The 19,573-nt window shown below is 41.4% G+C and overlaps 2 protein-coding genes across 12 annotated transcripts in view; both read right to left on the bottom strand.

The window, feature by feature from the left end:
• Window positions 1-10,493, bottom strand: cox4i1l (cytochrome c oxidase subunit 4I1, like). The gene is made up of 5 exons (XM_021620194.3): window positions 10,186-10,493; window positions 9,154-9,247; window positions 8,331-8,498; window positions 5,532-5,663; window positions 1-377 (listed from the first exon to the last, which is right to left on the bottom strand). The coding sequence occupies exons 2-5, from the start codon at window positions 9,245-9,247 to the stop codon at window positions 244-246; spliced, it is 528 nt and encodes a 175-aa protein (XP_021475869.2). The 5' UTR covers window positions 10,186-10,493; the 3' UTR covers window positions 1-243.
• Window positions 10,494-13,847: 3,354 nt separating this feature from the next.
• prkag2a (protein kinase, AMP-activated, gamma 2 non-catalytic subunit a) overlaps window positions 13,848-19,573 on the bottom strand; it is a 126,539-nt gene continuing 120,813 nt past the window's right edge. For 5 of the 11 annotated variants that reach the window (XR_016484371.1, XR_016484372.1, XM_036934906.2 and 2 more), the window contains 6 exons: window positions 18,500-18,665; window positions 17,357-17,394; window positions 17,067-17,213; window positions 16,821-16,914; window positions 15,739-15,779; window positions 13,848-14,443 (listed from right to left, as the gene is read on the bottom strand). Coding sequence is in view for 7 of the 11 variants with exons in the window: in XM_036934906.2 (XP_036790801.2) it covers window positions 14,435-14,443; window positions 15,739-15,779; window positions 16,821-16,914; window positions 17,067-17,213; window positions 17,357-17,394; window positions 18,500-18,665 (495 nt within the window). In the remaining 4 variants the exon portion in view is untranslated. Of the gene's footprint in view, window positions 14,444-15,254; window positions 15,780-16,820; window positions 16,915-17,066; window positions 17,214-17,356; window positions 17,395-18,449; window positions 18,666-19,573 lie in introns of those variants that run through there. The other 6 variants (XM_036934902.2, XM_036934905.2, XM_036934908.2 and 3 more) reach the window with 3 other exon arrangements.

Below are 19,573 nucleotides of genomic sequence, written 5' to 3' on the forward strand. Positions count from 1 at the left end.
TTGGTCACAGTATATGTTTATTTGGTTTATAGAATGAATCCATCTTAAAATAAGAATAGATGTTCAGCCCTGAAAGTGAAAGCAATGTTACTGAGGCACTTAAAGGGATAGTTCACTCGAAATACAAATTAACATGATTTCCCACTTACCTTTTAACTACAACCAAGGGAACTGGCAAAATCATGTTCATTTGTATTTAGAGTGAACTAACGCGACAAAAACGGCTCATATACACACAAGTTCCTATTTCCACTGCTTCTTCACGTAGTCCCAGTGATAGGCGAACCCACCGACGGGATTTATCCTCATGTCAATCATTCTCTGGGTCTGCTTCTCCACCCATTCATCAGACAGAGTGTGAGGAACCTCGCCGAACACTGAGAAAGAGAGAGAGAATGAGAGAAAGTGAGAGGGAGAGAGAGGGAGAGAGAAGGAGAGAGAAGGAGAGAGTGAGAGAGAGATAGGGAAAGGGAGAGAGAAAAAAGTAGAGAGAAAGGGAGAGGGAAAGGGGAGAGAGAGAGAAAGACATGACTGTTGCATTAGACAATGTCAGTCTCAAGAGATAAAACGTGACTGTCTCCACACAATGGCAAAACTGTGTTGCAAGATGTTTTTGTGGATCATACAAGGACACAGAATGGGTAAACATCATTTATAAGAATCAATTGTTTATTGTTTCAAGAATCTTCCAGGACACTCTTCTTGTAAAAACATTGTCTCAGTGAGGCAAACAGTTTGGGCCTGTTTCCTGGACAGAGATTAAGCCTAGTCCAGGGCAAAACAACTGGCATCAATGGAGGTTCTCCACTTTTTAGCCGAGGACTAGTATCATTAAACTGTATCCTGGAAAACCGGTCCACAGTCAGGTGTTTTGTGTTGTCTTCCTCAGTGCATTGGATGAGACATTGCATGAGACCAAAAAGGCATTAGGGCCTGAGTTTCGTGAGAAACCATTCATATCACTTTCCACAGATATATAGTCATCTTGAGGTAGTTCGTCTTGAGTGTCAGGCCATGTACACCAGTCCGTGCATAAGCAGAAGTGAACTCAGCTTCACTCGAGCTGAAGTAAAGAATCTATTATTTTAGGTTCGATATTAAAAGCACTTATGTTTTGAGTCTGCATACATGAAGCTATGAAGTCATTCTGCTTAAATTATTTTACAGAAGGTGCAAGGGGTTCAACCATGAACCATGACAATTTGACCAACTCAATGATCCCATTCGCCTTAAAGGGGATTGTTATTTCTACATCAAACAAATGTTCATTCCATTCAGTTACTAACTAACGGACACTCACTCAGCCACAAGACAGTTAACTTCACACATTAAATAATGGCATAAACAAATGTAAAACAGTTGATTGTACAAAATCCCCCTTGATAGCCCCCCCTCCCCCAATCTAGTCTTCTTACTGCCGCTACACTGGAGGAAAAAGGGAAGGTAGTAATTAATCATGGCACCAGAGCGTACAGCTGACAGAAAAGTGCCAAATGCCCTTCTGTCACGTTATCTTCAGTAGTAGAGTGATTACACAATAAATAAATGAGTGTTAGTGAATTCCAAGGGCAGCATATTGTCTGAGAGTGAGCCCAGAGAGAGTGCAAAACATACAACCAACAGTTGGTTAGCAAGCTAGCCTGCCTAAACTCAGAAAACTGAAAAGGGTTCTTTGGCTGTCCACATAGGAGAACCCTTTGAAGAAGCCTTGTTGGTTCCAGGTAGAAACCTTTAAGAACCATAAAGAAACCAACAATAATTTTACCTGGCACCAAAAAGGCTTCTCCTATGGGGACAGCTGAAGAACCCTTTTGGGACCCTTTTTTCTAAGAGTGTAGCATCAACCAACAGTTAGCTAGCCCTAGCCTACGTAGCATTAAACAACAGTTAGCTAGCCTTAACCTACCTAGCAACAACCAACAGTTAGCTAGCCCTAGCCTGCCAAGCATCAACCGACAGTAAGCAAGCCTTAGCCTACCTTGTATCAACCAACAGTTCGCTAGCCCTAGTCTACGTAGCATTAAGCAACAGTTAGCTAGCTCTAGCCTACCATGCATCAACCAACAGTTAGCTAGCCCTAGCCTACATAGCATCAAACAACAGTTAGTTAGCCCTAGCCTACCTACAGCAGTATCAACCTTTTATCACATTTGTCTATAGATGACAGGTGTAGTGGAGAAATTGAGTGTGAAATTAATAAATTATTATGTTATGAAACAGATGATCCCTATCAACTGTTAACAATGCTACTGTAAATCACAGGAGGTTGGTGGCACCTTAACTGGGCAGAACGGGCTTGTGGTAAGGACTGGAGCAGAATCAGTGGAATGGTATCAAATACATCAAACACATTGGTTTCCAGGTGCCATTCCATTTGCTCTGTTCCGGCAAAGGGGAGTTGTCCACCCCTCAGCAGCTTACTGTGCTGTAAATACATCACACAGTGAGGAGGGTACTACTGTACTGTGCCAACTGAGAAGTAAAGCACCTATACCCATGGGAGAATTTCAACCTTCAATATTCCAATGCCTAGAGAGCTATTCTAACATCACAACGCTCCAATATCAAAACCAACCTTTGTGACAAAGTGATGCTATTGCGCTGAGGCACTCAAAGGCACACAAAACCATCAACTACAAGGAACACCAAACATTATTTAAGGGAGCATTCCCAAAATGGGAATTCTGTGGGAACGGTGAAAGCCACTTGTGTGTCGGAATGTGCCGGAGGCGGGCGGGAGTGAACCTGTATCCTGAGGGGAAGAGAGAGATTGGGAAAATCACCCTTGATCTTTATCCGCTCTCTTAGAAGAGTAGCGAGTGGTAAAGTCTATCCAGGAAGCAACTATTTTTTTCTCTAATTAGGTGGAGGGAGCCCCCTCAGCGTTGCATGCACCCTGCTTTTCAAGTCCCAACCTGAACTCCAAACTAAGGGAAATACCCCATCCTTAACTGAATTGGCTTCCCGTCTGTCTGTGGGTCTCCCTCTTTTTGTCTCTCTCTCTCTATCCGTGTATCAGTCTCTTAATTCCTCTTTCCTTTCAATTCCCTTTATCTCATTTGCTCATTGACACACTTCACGTCAACCTATTTTTCTTTTGCACTCTCTCTTTTCTTTCATTTCTCCTTATTTCACTTGCCCTTTTTCTCCCTTGCTTTGCTTCTAACTCCATCTCTTTCCCTCTCCCTACCTTTGTTCCTCACTCTTGTCCCGTGTGTCTCTCTCTCTCTGTTCTCTGCCTCTTTCTCTGTGTTGTGGTCCTATTCATTTCCAGGCTGGCTTTCTCCTGATATAGCATTTTACTTCCTCCCTGAACGCTATGGGGTTTCTCAAGGAGGAGATGGAGAGAAAGAGAGGGAATTTGTGCCAACAGATAGACACACGCACAACCTTGAAACTAGACCAGGTGCTCATCACCATCATTGTTAACAGGGTGTGTCTAGGGGGATTCCTCAACTGAAGCCCTGGCTCAAACACCAGAGTGTATTGTGTGTTGTGTGCTCTCTCTCTCTCTCTCTCTCTCTCTCTCTCTCTCTCTCTCTCTCTCTCTCTCTCTCTCTCTCTCTCTCTCTCTCTCTCTCTCTCTCTCTCTCTCTCTCTCTCTCTCTCTCTCTCTCTCTCTCTCTCTCTCTCTCTCTCTCTCTCTCTCTCTCTCTCTCTCTCTCTCTCTCTCTCTCTCTCTCTCTCTCTCTCGCTCTCTCTCTCTCTCTCTCTCTCTCTCTCAGCATGATCCAATTATTCTAGCTTGTGGAGAGATTGAGTGAACTCTGTTAAACAGGGAGCGGGTGCTGCAGGTGAAGAGGCTGTGTCTACAGTCTGACACTGTGAATCTGAGATCTGCACTACAGTAGGCTAATAGAATACCAGAGTTGACCATTTTCTTCCTGGTTGACTGAATATACACTTATTTAATAATCCCTGATATAAAGTATAACATTTTGGATTTCAGCCAAGCCATAATATGTTTGTTTTTTTCTTTAGCACATGGCCTATCGGTCTATAATAAAATATATATATATATATATTTTGTGATACAATGCTAATGTTATGATAATTAAATCAGAATCACTTGTACCGAGACCATTCTCTGTAACAACCCAACACTTCACCAAACTGTCTAGTGAAGTAACGTCTAGTAACACTTAGCTTAAACCCGTTCCATTTCTTCTGCATTATTTCCACAGTATTAGTGTGAGATGTCAGAAGAAGTCGTTAAGAGCAAATGTATAAAATGACAGAAATCAGCCGTATGCAATCTAACCAGGCCTTACTCTTTAGCTAGCTGACCATTAAACAAGGTCTAAGTAAAGTCAGTTGGCATAATCTGATATCAGTTATTATTATTCATGCTTATCATGTTATGTCATCATAATGAAAGCAGAAAGACAATTTATAATACATTAATAAAATAAGACTGGTCTAGAAATACAACAATACAGCATCAAGTGTGTATTACAGGGACACTCAAGTGAGTCTACCTTTAAAGGCCCAGTGCAGTCACAATTCTGTGCCATGTGTTTCATATCATATTATAAAATGTGTGGATCAAGCCCTGAATGCTGATTGGCTGAAAGCCGTGGTATACCAGACCGTATACCACAGGTATGACAAAACATTATTTTTTTTGTTCTAATTACGTTGGTAACCAGTTTATAATAGCAATAAGGCACCTTAGATGTTTGTGGTATATGGCCAATATACCAGAGCTAATGGCTGTGTCCTAGCACTCCACGTTGCATCGTGCATAAGAACAGCCCTTAGCCGTGGTATATTGGCAATATACCACAGTCCTTCAGGCCTTATTGCTTAATTGTACAACAGCTGATAAACTTTTAATCAGTGATATTTCCTGATAGTTACTGGTTGAAAATACAATCTACACAAGACCTTCTAATCAGCAGGATTGCATGGGCAGGAGTGTCGGCTTTCCATGGTGACATCACCATGCGGTAAATTGGTTAATAGACCAACAACAAAGAGCGTTACAAACTTCTCTGCTAATAACAGGTTTCCTCTCCGCACTTAGACCACTCCCAGACAGTCCGAGCTAAATAAATTATTATTTTTTTGCTAAAAAGCTACTTTTGACCATTTTAATGGAAATCTATTACAGTACAGCTTTTGTTTTATTTTTTTATCTATTACAGTACAGCTTTTTTATTTTTTATTTTATCTATTACAGTACAGCTTTTTTATTTTTTATTTTATCTATTACAGTACAGCTTTTTTTTAAATTTGTATCTATTACAGTACAGCTTTTTTTTTTAAATTGTATCTATTACAGTACAGCTTTTTTTTAAATTTGTATCTATTACAGTACAGCTTTTTAGTTTTTTTAATCTATTACAGTAAGGTACTTAATTGTAACAAAGGAATTATTTGATATTGATAAATGATTTGACTTTGATATAAAAAAACAAAAAAACAACTACAATGGACTTTTAACTGGCCTAGGTTCAGCTCTCCCGATCCACTCTTTACCCACTATATAACAACAACTGAAATAATGACAAAGTTACAGGGAGACCCACCATAGATCCTCTGCCACCAGACCAGCATGCCAGAGAAGCCCAGGAAGATGAAGACCCCTCCCAGTACCGTCTTCCACTCACTGGAGCCTCTCCTCATCTCAGGGTAGGTCAGCTCATGGGTCAGACGGTACACTGTCAGACAACAGGAGGGATGGAGGGAGGGAGCGACACGAAGAGAGAACGAGAGAGACAGAGAAAGAGAGAGAGTTCATCAGGATTGCATATCAATGTTGAAATATTTTTTTGTAACTATCTGATTGAAAATGAAGAGGGTTTGATACATTATGTAATTCAAAGTATTTATTTGCATAATTGCTTGATCCAAATCATATTTCATATTTAATTCTGATCAAAATTCAGGAGTCACTGTCTTTATTGTGAGAAGACAATATCTCTTTTGATTACAATATTATATGCAATATTATTGTAGCTTATTATCAAACTGGTAAATAATATCTCTTTGAGTTGCCATCTCATATGGGCAGCCTAGAATCTGTTCAGAACAATGCACCATGAGAAATAACTCTTGCATAAAGTGAGTTTATATTGCCACCTTGTGTTTGAACTAGACATTGTCAATATTCAAGTGATGTTCGTGCAGATTCAACAGTAACAGTGATCTTTCACCTATTTCTGAATGTTAGTGGTCAGTATGACACCTTTACACATAATGTCCTAATCCTACGAAAAAAATACAATTCCAAATCTAATCAAACCAATGTGGTCATAAAACAAGATTCCAACGTTAAACGCTCAGACTGAATCTATTGAGAGCTGTATCAATTGAGATGAATCTATTGAGAGATGAATCTATTGAGATGAATCTATTGAGAGATGAATCTATTGACAGCTGAATATATTGACGGCTGAATCTATTGAGAGATTAATCTATTGACAGCTGAATATATTGACGGCTGAATCTATTGACAGCTGAATATATTGACGGCTGAATCTATTGACAGCTGAATATATTGACGGCTGAATCTATTGAGAGATGAATCTATTGAGAGATGAATCTATTGACAGCTGAATATATTGACGGCTGAATCTATTGAGAGATTAATCTATTGACAGCTGAATCTATTGACGGCTGAATCTATTGACAGCTGAATATATTGACGGCTGAATCTATTGAGAGATGAATCTATTGACAGCTGAATATATTGACGGCTGAATCTATTGAGAGATTAATCTATTGACAGCTGAATATATTGACGGCTGAATCTATTGAGAGATGAATCTATTGACAGCTGAATATATTGACGGCTGAATCTATTGAGAGATTAATCTATTGACAGCTGAATCTATTGAGAGATTAATCTATTGACAGCTGAATATATTGACGGCTGAATCTATTGAGAGATTAATCTATTGACAGCTGAATATATTGACGGCTGAATCTATTGAGAGATTAATCTATTGACAGCTGAATCTATTGAGAGATGAATCTATTGACAGCTGAATATATTGACGGCTGAATCTATTGAGAGATTAATCTATTGACAGCTGAATATATTGACGGCTGAATCTATTGAGAGATTAATCTATTGACAGCTGAATCTATTGAGAGATTAATCTATTGACAGCTGAATCTATTGAGATGAATCTATTGACAGCTGAATATATTGACGGCTGAATCTATTGAGAGATTAATCTATTGACAGCTGAATCTATTGAGAGATGAATCTATTGACAGCTGAATATATTGACGGCTGAATCTATTGAGAGATTAATCTATTGACAGCTGAATATATTGACGGCTGAATCTATTGAGAGATTAATCTATTGACAGCTGAATCTATTGAGAGATTAATCTATTGACAGCTGAATCTATTGAGATGAATCTATTGAGAGATTAATCTATTGACAGCTGAATCTATTGAGAGATGAATCTATTGACAGCTGAATATATTGACGGCTGAATCTATTGAGAGATTAATCTATTGACAGCTGAATCTATTGACGGCTGAATCTATTGAGAGATTAATCTATTGACAGCTGAATCTATTGAGAGATGAATCTATTGACAGCTGAATATATTGAGAGATGAATCTATTGAGATGAATCTATTGACGGCTGAATCTATTGACGGCTGAATCTATTGAGAGATTAATCTATTGACAGCTGAATCTATTGAGAGATGAATCTATTGAGATGAATCTATTGACGGCTGAATCTATTGACGGCTGAATCTATTGAGAGATTAATCTATTGAGAGATGAATCTATTGAGAGATGAATCTATTGACAGCTGAATATATTGACGGCTGAAACTATTCTACCTTTGAAGCACTTCCAGAATATGTTTTTCAAAAGATTATTCCTACCCATTCACCTGCTATAAATCCAGTGTAGCCCAGTACACCATACTGTAGGTGTGTCTCTGAACTAAAGGTGCACTATTACCCAGTGAGGGATTCAAAAGAACTGTATACAGCCCTTTCCAACATAAAGGGAGAGCTTTCTTATCATGTACCAAACACCTGGGGCCAAAGTCCCTCATTGTATTGCATGAGGAAATGTGATTGTAATTTGTATTTGACACTGTCAAACATTTAGAAATAGTTCAATTCCTTCGTCTTTGTTTTCATATGAATGGATATTTGTTGACCCACCGAGGTCATTTTCATGAGGCACCAAACGGAAGCAAACTAACTGAAACAGGGGGTAACTACCTGGACTTGCCCAACAAGAAACTGCAATTGTCCTTTTCCATTACAAAACTATTTAAAACAGTTTCTGTTGTGTGCCCTGATGAACATAATCCAGTTTTGAATGTGATTTGATCACTAGGATTTACATGCAATTTTCTCCTCCTTGGTGAGCTTGGTCCAGGGTCCCTTCTCCTTCTCCTTGAGCTGCCTCTGCTCTGAGTTGAGGTTCCTAACGAATGGAACGTCAGAGAGAGGAGTGTCTAGGCGGTTGTTGTACTGTGGCACCGAGGGGTCAAGCACATCAGGGCTCATATCTATATATTCGGACACAAAAACAGAGACAGACAGTGACATCAATGGTGTTTGGTAAACTGATTGGAAACTGTCTTTATTTGTAATGTTATATAATGTATTTCAAGGATCCAATCAAATTTAGCCTACGTTAACTCACACAGGACAGTCAATGATGTTATCACTCCCTCTACTGGCAGAATAGTGCGTAGTCCAGCGCCATACAGCACTCCCAATGACCTTGTGACATGGTTGGCGCAAAGACCAGACCTTGTGGAATGTGATATCCATATTGTGTGCCTTAACTGTCTGAGTGGCTCCAAAGCAAGTGGCACTTGACAGCTTAATCATTATACTATGCCAGTCTTGTCTGAAGCACAATTTGCGCGGATTGACAGTTTAATCATTATACTATGCCAGTCTTGTCCTAAACTCAATTTGCGAGGACACCCTTGTACTTACCAATTTCCACCCTGCTTATATCATGAAAACCAAACACTTTTAAAATGTGGCCAATGTGCATTGTGTAGCGGTTTAGGCAAGCACGTGTAAAAGTATGAGCGCGCGTATTTTCAAAGGTATTTGCTTAGGGGTAACCTATCAAATCAGACCTCGGGAGATTACCACTCTCTAATGTAGCCTAAACTGTGGGACATTAGATTTATAGGAATAGTTTACCTTTTCCATGAGCAGCCTGCACGCTGCTGGTAGATGAAAGTGGTCTCCAAAATCCGCTCTTCAGCCCGCGCACGAGTGCTCGAGAGGTCAACATCTGGACAGATACAAAGCTATGGTAAGGCCACTTTATACAAAGCAGTTGCAGTTATGGAAGGACATTTTACTCTTAACAGTTGCATAAAATACATAAACCCGGTTTCCACGTACGGTATTAATTTGGGGTGAAATGGTAAAATATTCAAATATAATTTTGAAGTTGATTTGGACGTTGTCAAAATCACATTATGGATGGATTTCCTAAATGAATGTTTCCTATGCAACACCAATGGAGCGCATATACAGTATTTGGGTCTGTTGAGTAAATCAATACACTATAAGAAGTCAAAGACAGCGGAAGTTGATTCGAAAATAGCGTCCAGGCGACTGTGCGTCGTATTGAGCAGGTGTCGGGAAAACTAAAGAATGCTGCTAACTCGAGTGTGAATGTGTGCGCACCGACTGTCACGTAGTGCTTTGGGTGCTAAGGAGTTGCTACATTTACAACAAGGGGGCGCGTGCATGAGATACTGTATGATGTTTTATTGTCAATTCTGCAAACCAAAAGGCATTTTATTGTGCATTTGCACGTCTTATAATGCCAGACATTTGCCCAATAGCCTACGATAAATCATCTATAACTAAAAGAGCCAACAATCTCCCATGTTAGAATAATTTTGCTGACAATAAAATAGCCTATGCATTCAAAAACGACTTCACACGCTTGCACTTGTAATTGATTGAAATCTATTCATAGCGACAAACAATTCGTAGGCTACATGTAATTAATTAATGAATCAAGGTAGCCAATAAATCCAACTATTTGGGTTTTAAGACAAAGAACACAATAGTATCCAAGTATTACAGGTGGTCTATAGGTATAGATATATCTGAATGTTTCACACTTGTTGCGTAAACGTGAGTGTACATACAGTTCGTGTGCCATGAATAACAATAGAAGGCTTTATAAGAAATCATAATTTCTAAAATAATTACCTTTAAATAGGGATTTTATTCAGCTCCCTCTGTCTGTCCGATGTGCCTACGTGCTATCTCTATGGGAGTGTATGGACAATTTATAATGGCTATGTAGAGTTTTTAGTCAGGTGTCCCTCACTATCAGTAGAAACAACCAATGAGATGCTTTCAGGAAGCGCTCCAACTGAAGTTATTCTACTTTATTCCAAGCGTGAAGCGCCTGCCGTTTGACAGTCACTTGAACCATACCAGGATTGTGTTTACGTGAGGTTGATCAGAATCACATTCCAATAGCTCATATCAATAGGCTGTGTACTGCAAAGTATATCTAGTGTAGTTTTTAGCACATATCATAGGCTAATACGCACACATCTGTGTTCGGAAAGACAGCGCGCGCGCTCACAAACCACTTTCGGAAGTGATACTTCCTGCAAATTTCTCTCACGCTTTCATTTTGAATTTGTTCAAAATAACTTTCTTACATTGATTTGCCATACAGGACTGCCATACAGAATTCAACAACTGAATGATCTGTTATTGATAAGAACCATTTTGCCAATCAGCTTGGCCATTATGCGTTCCAATCACCATGAATATTTTCATTGCAACTAACATTGAAATTAGGCTGTGTTTAAAGTGGAGCAGTAAACTAATAGTAGGCTTACTTTGTTTTCAGTGGCACTTAATAGCATTAACCCATCTTGTATTCTAGTAGCTTATTCATTTACATACATTACATAACTAGGCATAGCCTGACCTTTTTGTGTTTCTGATCCTCCAGATAGGGATTCAGATTGGTCTTTTTCAAAGGTGATTAGGATAGTATTGATCCCACTGGAATGGTGGATTCGGGGTGGAATTAGGATGGTGAATGGCACTACAAACAAGAAATGTCAATATACCTAAGGTGAGTGACAAGGTTTAAAAAAAACGTTCTTACATCTGACAACCAAAGCTTCATTATGTTAAATTGACAGCAGTAGGCTATAGATGGGCTCAGTTGTTATATTGTGTCAAATACAGTGGGGAGAACAAGTATTTGATAACTTGCAAACTCGGCAGTGTTTCCTACTTACAAAGCATGTAGGTCTGTAATTTTTATCATAGATACACTTCAACTGTGAGAGACCGAATCTAAAACAAAAATCCAGAAAATCACATTGTATGATTAAGTAATTAATTTGCATTTTATTGCATGACATAAGTATTTGATACATCAGAAAAGCAGAACTTAATATTTGGTACAGAAACTTTTGTTTGCAATTACAGAGATCACACGTTTCCTGTAGTTCTTGACCAGGTTTGCACACACTGCAGCAGGGATTTTGGCCCACTCCTCAATACAGACCTTCTCCAGATCCTTCAGATTTCGGGACTTTCAGCTCCCTCCAAAGATTTTCTATTGGGTTCAGGTCTGGAGACTGGCTAGGCCACTCCAGGACCTTGAGATGCTTCTTACGGAGCCACTCCTTAGTTGACCTGGCTGTGTGTTTTGGGTCGTGGTCATGCTGGAAGACCCAGCCATGACCCATCTTCAAGAATGTTTCCACCTCCATGCTTCACGGTTGGGATGGTGTTCTTGGGGTTGTACTCATCCTTCTTCTTCCTCCAAACACAGCGAGTGGAGTTTAGACCAAAAAGCTCTATTTTTGTCTCATCAGACCACATGACCTTCTCCCATTCCTCCTCTGGATCATCCAGATGGTCATTGGCAAACTTCAGACGGGCCTGGACATGCACTGGCTTGAGCAGGGGGACCTTGCATGCGCTGCAAGATTTTAATCCATGATGGCGTAGTGTGTTACTAATGGTTTTCTTTGAGACTGTGGTCCCAGCTCTCTTCAGGTCATTAACCAGGTCCTGCCGTGTAGTTCTGGGCTGAGCCCTCACCTTCCTCATGATTATTGATGCCCCACGAGGTGAGATCTTGCATGGAGCCCCAGACCGAGGGTGATTGACCGTCATCTTGAACTTCTTCCATTTTCTAATAATTGCGCCAACAGTTGTTGCCTTCTCACCAAGCTGCTTGCCTATTGTCCTGTAGCCCATCCCAGCCTTGTGCAGGTCTACAATTTTACCCCTGATGTCCTTACACAGCTCTCTGGTCTTGGCCATTGTGGAGAGGTTGGAGTCTGTTTGATTGAGTGTGTGGACAAGTGTCTTTTATACAGGTAACGAGTTCAAACAGGTGCAGTTACAGGTAATGAGTGGAGAACAGGAGGGCTTCTTAAAGAAAAACTAACAGGTCTGTGAGAGACAGAATTCTTACTGGTTGGTAGGCGATCAAATACTTATGTCATGCAATAAAATGCAAATTAATTACTTTAAAAAAATCATACAATGTGATTTTCTAAATTTTTGTTTTAGATTACGTCTCTCACAATTGAAGTGTACCTATGATAAAAATTACAGACCTCTACATGCTTTGTAAGTAGAAAAACATGCAGAATCGGCAGTGTATCAAATACTTGTTCTCCCCACTGTAAATGTGTGTACTTAAGTGATATGCAGGCTCTTACCTTTATATAGTTTACGCATCTGTTTCCTTTTGCCTTAACAGACTTACTTTGGTTACCTCATGGATATTCAGTCTGAAAGAAGTGTGCTTAAAAAAGATGAAATTAAAAATTATACACACTCTTACTTTACCGGTTGTCTGTTTTCTTGGTCTTTTTGGCGGTAGGAGGCGGAGATAGGGTAATCGCAGGAAAGTGTTTTTTGCATTTTTGCAGCATTGATGGTTCGGTCGCTTGTATTTTCAATCTCCTGAGGCATTGAACTTGATGCACATTATGGAAACAATAGCCAAATTTAACCCAACATAGTCGACTGAGGCGAGTTCTCGCAATCAGCTGGAAGGGTTTGTGGAATATGCCAGCTGATCGCATGGGACAATATTCTGTCTGTGGTTCGACTTTGCTATATTTTGGAAGTGTTTTGTGTGCGGAAAAAATATATAACAGACCCTCGACTGAAGGTCAGGTCGAGAATGCTTTCCTGTGGATATTTAGTCTCAGATTACCTCCAACATGGGGCCAAAATCAGCAGACAACAGGTAAAGTAATTTGAAATTAAGTTCATTCAACTTTCTGACTTGTAAAGGGACTGTTCTGGAATTTTGAGCCTACATGTTGATATTTTTAGAATCCGAGAGGGAAATTCTTACAAAGCCTGTTTCCCTCAGTGTAGCAGTAGTAGCATAACCTGTCCAGTAGATGGCAAGGTGTAGACCTGTTTAAAACACTGAAAATAAACATTCTTTGATTTTGATACTGTGGTATCTAGATCAAAATATTCCAGATTTTTTTTGTTGAAAATAAAGTTGAAATATAAACAGCTAAATGGATCTGATCCTGGATTGCAAAAGAGGATTACAGAATCCAGAATTATTTTTATAGCAACTGGGCTTTGATGATCTGGATCTTCTCTTGGTTTGTGGCAGGTAGCCTAGCGGTTAAGAGTATTGGGCCAGTAACCAAAAGGTTTCTGGTTCAAATCCCTGAGCCGAACAGGTAAAACAATCTGTTGATGTGCCCTTGAGCAAGGCACTTAAACCGAATTGCTCCTGTAAATTGCTAAATGTGTAGCCGAGTTCAATGTGTCATTTGCACAATTGTGCCACTAGGTGGTGTCATAATACTTCAATTAAATACCACAATCATGCACACAAGACAAAAAGATCTCAGTAGTATGTTTTATTACTCTTTTTCAACAGCAAAAGAAAACTTAAATAACAGAAACATGTATTATGTGGCACTCATGACACATCTGTTCATTTTCAATAGATAAACCACTCATCTGAGACTATCAACAATATAACTTCAAAATCTGAATGACAAGAAAATGATCAGTAAATATTACAAAAAGAACATGATCTTACAATATTGACTAAAGAGAAAAAAATATACCTGTCCTTTCTCTGGCACTTAAAGTTTCCTCAGTACAAAAGGTCTCTCTATATATCCAGTATGATCGATACAGAGTACAAGATGTATCTTGCATGCCTCTAAGTAACTGGAGAAATATAAATACATATTGGGTATATTGTATATAGGCAGCTGCTGTTTCTTGAATTGCATTGAGCAACAAGGTCGTCATACCATCACCTCTTTCGCTCTCTTTCAAAAATAAAGAATAAAATCTCTCGAAAGGCACCAATGACGTTAAAGACAGGACAGCAAGCTCCGCCCACTGTCACAGGGACATCATAAGTAGCAGGGGGAATGGGTGTAGTTTTCGGAGAGCCACCGACATCCCTCGTTTCCATTCACAAAACCTTGTGCAAATAAAGAAAAAAACAACTCAATACTCTTTCCCTGAAGGAGAGCAGACACGATTATGATTCAAATGGAAAATAACCTGCAACTAAAAACAACCTTATAATAACTCAAACCACCTCGAGGGCTTCTGATAGGCTAGCTGGAATACTAGCCATGTTGCTAATACCTTTCCACTCATGTCAAGTCTAAATGAGGGCCTAGGGGGTAGGGGTTATTTCTGGAACATCCAGGGGGTAAAAGTAGAGGGGAGTGATGATGCACAATCTTGAGGGGGGAGAAGAGGCACCACCGCCAGACCCTCTAGTAAAATAATCCCAGGTTGGTCAGCCCGAGTCAGTCACCCATGTGACCACATCTCCCCTATCACAGCAAATTACCCATCAGGGCCCTGGTCACTTTGACTGTACCACCCATCCCACCAGTCCGATCCAACCCTTTTCTCAACCCAGACAATGCTGCATCAGTCTGGGGGTTCAACTTCCATCAGTCTTCCGAGTCAACTTCCTCTCACAGCAATGTCCCGTGTCACAGCAGGTCAGTCACACACAGCACATACTCCGCCTTTCCCTCAGCATCTTTTGGTCCAGCTTCAGTCTCTACCTTCACTACTGCCTCAGTCTTTGCCACTGCTTCAGCGTTCTCCATCTCAGTCTCAACTTCAGACTTAACCCCCACTACCTCTACTTCAGACTTAACCCCCACTACCTCTACTTCAGACTTAACCCCCACTACCTCTACTTCAGACTTAACCTCCACTACCTCTACTTCAGACTTAACCCCCACTACCTCTACTTCAGACTTAACCCCCACTACCTCTACTTCAGACTTAACCCCCACTACCTCTACTTCAGACTTAACCCCCACTACCTCTACTTCAGACTTAACCCCCACTACCTCTACTTCAGACTTAACCCCCACTACCTCTACTTCAGACTTAACCCCCACTACCTCTACTTCAGACTTAACCCCCACTACATCATTCTCGGTCTCAGCTTCAGTTTCCAGCCCCTACTACTGGTGCCTCTACCAATGTTTCTGGTGGTGCCTCTACCAATGTTTCTGGTGGTGCCTCTACCAATGTTTCTGGTGGTGCCTCTACCAATGTTTCTGGTGGTGCCTCTACCAATGTTTCTGGTGGTGCCTCTACCAATGTTTCTGGTGGTGCCTCTACCAATGTTTCTGGTGGTGCCTCTACCAATGTTTCTGGTGGTGCCTCTACCAATGTTTCTGGTGGTGCCTCTACCAATGTTTCTGGTGGTGCCTCTACCAATGTTTCTGGTGGTGCCTCTACCTCTGCTTTTGATTGTGCTTGGCTGCTCTTCCTGCCGATGCCTGGAGAGAGAAAGAGCGAGAAGTTTGGTTGGTATGGAAGTGTCTCAGAGGCTCTTGTCCGTGCAGCTGCATTCAGAGATGTGGAAATGACCCATTAGCAGTGGAAATCTATTTTTGTTGTTCTCATTAAGTGTAATTAGCTGCATACCCATTCAAACTTAAGTCTTGGGTTTCCTGATTAGATAAGATAACCTAAATTAAGCATGAGGTGAAATCTATTTGTCCATAAATGGCTGATCTCTCATCGTGTCTCTAATCAAGTAAAAATATTTGTGATTCAATTATTGCTGCTGCTCAGTAGAGGCCACCTGCTGGTTTGTTGGTGCAATCTCTGTGTGTGTTCTTCTATTTAGAAAAAAAGTCTTATCCTCAGAAATGTGAGGTTTTTCTGTTTTAAGACTTAACATTCACCACACTTCCTCAAGCGCCAGGCAAGCTCAATCAAGCAAAGCTGATTATTTTAAAGAAAATGACTATTTAAACCAATGCTGGATGGTTATCGCAGGGGGGAGTTGTTGACATGTAGAAATGAGAGAGCCTGTCTGATGGATGGAGGAGAGAGAGAGAGAGGGAATGGGGAGGAGGAAACAGGGAGGAGGAAAAGAGGAAAGAGGGAAAGAGGAGAGATGAGGGGAAGTAGTAGAGAAGCAATCCATCAGAGAGGAGAGGGTGGGGCATGAACTCATGTAGTGTCAGGATAAATAGAGGGGCCTGCTCCTCATTCATCATTATTAGCCTTCATGACGTGGCATACACACACACACACTGAAGGAACATTGTCACTCTTGCTAGAACATGTATTTGAATACAACAGAAACAGACACAGCCTTAGCCACAAACGATACTAAATACACACAAGCTTGCTGACCCAGACTAGCCCAAGCCATACCATGCCAGTCTACAGTGGCCTACCTTTTGGTGTCTATTGTTGGGGGTGAGAGGGGATGGGAGCCAGTCCCATTGTGGCGGGTGGAGACAGAACAGGGCAGGGTAGAGTGGGGAGGGGGGGGGGGGGTTAGGAGGAACGCTGGGTGTTTATACCTGCAGGGGTGAGCACCAGGGCCTGCAGGATGTCTGACAGGGAAACGATGCCCACAATGTGGGCGTTGTCACCCACCACCACCAGCCTGTGGACCTGGAGACGAGAGAGGGGAGAAAGAGGGAAGAGGAGTGGGGAAGAAGAAGAGGATTTAATGGAAATGGGAGAGAAAAAAAAGAAAGATGTTATTAGCTATCATGTCAGACTGACAGGAGAGGGTTCAGGTCAGGTGTGTGTCTCAATCTCACCTCTGCTTTGACTATTCTGTCCACGATAGTCTCCAGTGTCTCGAGCCGGTTGCACTTCATCACGCCCTCAAAGTACTGCGAGCGATGCCTCAGAGCCTGGGTCACCGTGATGTCCAGGTTGTTGTAGGTCTTCTCAGCAGCAAGGTTCTACACACAGCAAAGACAAACAACTAGTTGGTCCATCTTGGAATGTTCACTGTACACTTATGAAGAGGAATATTCATTAACAACAAATTAGTAATATTCCTAAAAGGGTGCCCCATGAAGTGTTAACTAAAGGGATTACTTACAATGACATCAAACTTGGAATAAATATCCACGACTTTCCCTGAAAAGAGCAAAATCCAAAAGAAATTCAGAATCCAACTTCACAAAAATAATACATCGGCAGAGACAGTCTGACACACACACATACCTGACTCATCCACCACTGGCAGAGACATACAGTCTGACACACACACCCATACCTGACTCATCCACCACTGGCAGAGACATATAGTCTGACACACACACATACCTGACTCATCCACCACTGGCAGAGACATATAGTCTGACACACACACATACCTGACTCATCCACCACTGGCAGAGACATACAGTCTGACACACACACCCATACCTGACTCATCCACCACTGGCAGAGACATATAGTCTGACACACACACACATACCTGACTCATCCACCACTGGCAGAGACATACAGTCTGACACACACACCCATACCTGACTCATCCACCACTGGCAGAGACATATAGTCTGACACACACACATACCTGACTCATCCACCACTGGCAGAGACATATAGTCTGACACACACACACATACCTGACTCATCCACCACTGGCAGAGACATACAGTCTGACACACACACCCATACCTGACTCATCCACCACTGGCAGAGACATATAGTCTGACACACACACATACCTGACTCATCCACCACTGGCAGAGACATATAGTCTGACACACACACACATACCTGACTCATCCACCACTGGCAGAGACATATAGTCTGACACACACACATACCTGACTCATCCACCACTGGCAGAGACATATAGTCTGACACACACACATACCTGACTCATCCACCACTGGCAGAGACATATAGTCTGACACACACACACATACCTGACTCATCCACCACTGGCAGAGACATATAGTCTGACACACACACATACCTGACTCATCCACCACTGGCAGAGACATATAGTCTGACACACACACATACCTGACTCATCTACCACTGGCAGAGACATACAGTCTGACACACACACACATACCTGACTCATCCACCACTGGCAGAGACATATAGTCTGACACACACACATACCTGACTCATCCACCACTGGCAGAGACATACAGTCTGACACACACACATACCTGACTCGTCCACCACTGGCAGAGACATACAGTCTGACACACACACATACCTGACTCGTCCACCACTGGCAGTGCGGACACCCTCCGGACCACGAAGATGTTCAGGGCCTTGATGATGGGTGTGTCGGGGTGGATGAAGGCGATGTTGTGGTAGGTGCCGATGGTCAGCTCCTCCAGGGTCTGCTTCATAAAGGCAGGCTTTGGCATCTCACACACCTGGGATATCAAATCAAAGTTTATTTGTCACGTGCGACGAATACAACAGGTGTAAACCTTACAGTGAAATGCTGAATACAACAGGTGTAGTAGACCTTACAGTGAAATGCTGAATACAACAGGTGTAAACCTTACAGTGAAATGCTTACTTACAGGCTCAAACCAATAGTGTGAAAAAAAGGTGTGTGTGTGTAGGTAAGTAAAGAAATAAAACAGTAAAACAGACATTCAGAAGAGAGATTGGGGGGGGGGGGGGGGGGGGGACGGGACGTTAGAAACAGACTGAAACCAGGCAGAAGTACCTGGACATGGTCAATGAGAAACACTCACTTTTGAAATGTTGCAAAAGTTTGTTGCGAGCCCTAATGAGGACATTTGAGTATCAACTAACTAAACTGCTTTCATCTCCATTTGGCTGTCTAATGTAGTGTCAGCTCTGACTTTCTAGCAGTGTACGTGTCCCATTTGATATTGTCCATGTCGGTCTGTCTGTCCTTCTCATATAACTAATGAAAGTGTCTTTTTTCCAATCTGTCTCATTTTCTCTCTGTCCGTCTATCTGTCCGGGTGTGCAGTCACCTATGGTCTATCATTTCGTCTAGCCCAGGACAGACGGATGTCCTTTGGTCAAGTGGGTTCATGTTTCCAAACTTCTTTCCTGCTGTCTATTTCATTATGCAGAGGTGGTTTACATTTCACACTCACTTCAACACGTAAGACACCTTATATTTAGACAATACTGCTTCTCTAGCCGGCAGAATGCTACAGTAACCTACCTGTTATTACGGTCAATTCAGGAAATCTAACAATGGAATATAGTTCCCAGGAATTCAAGGAATCCTCATTGAACTCCAACTCCCAAATTCATCTCCTGAATGAATGGATTTGAAATGGGTGAACTACAATGT

The sequence above is a fragment of the Oncorhynchus mykiss genome, chromosome 11 (genome assembly GCF_057628025.1).
Source record: "Oncorhynchus mykiss isolate SJ-2025 chromosome 11, ASM5762802v1, whole genome shotgun sequence".
Classification (NCBI taxonomy): Eukaryota; Metazoa; Chordata; class Actinopteri; order Salmoniformes; family Salmonidae; genus Oncorhynchus; species Oncorhynchus mykiss.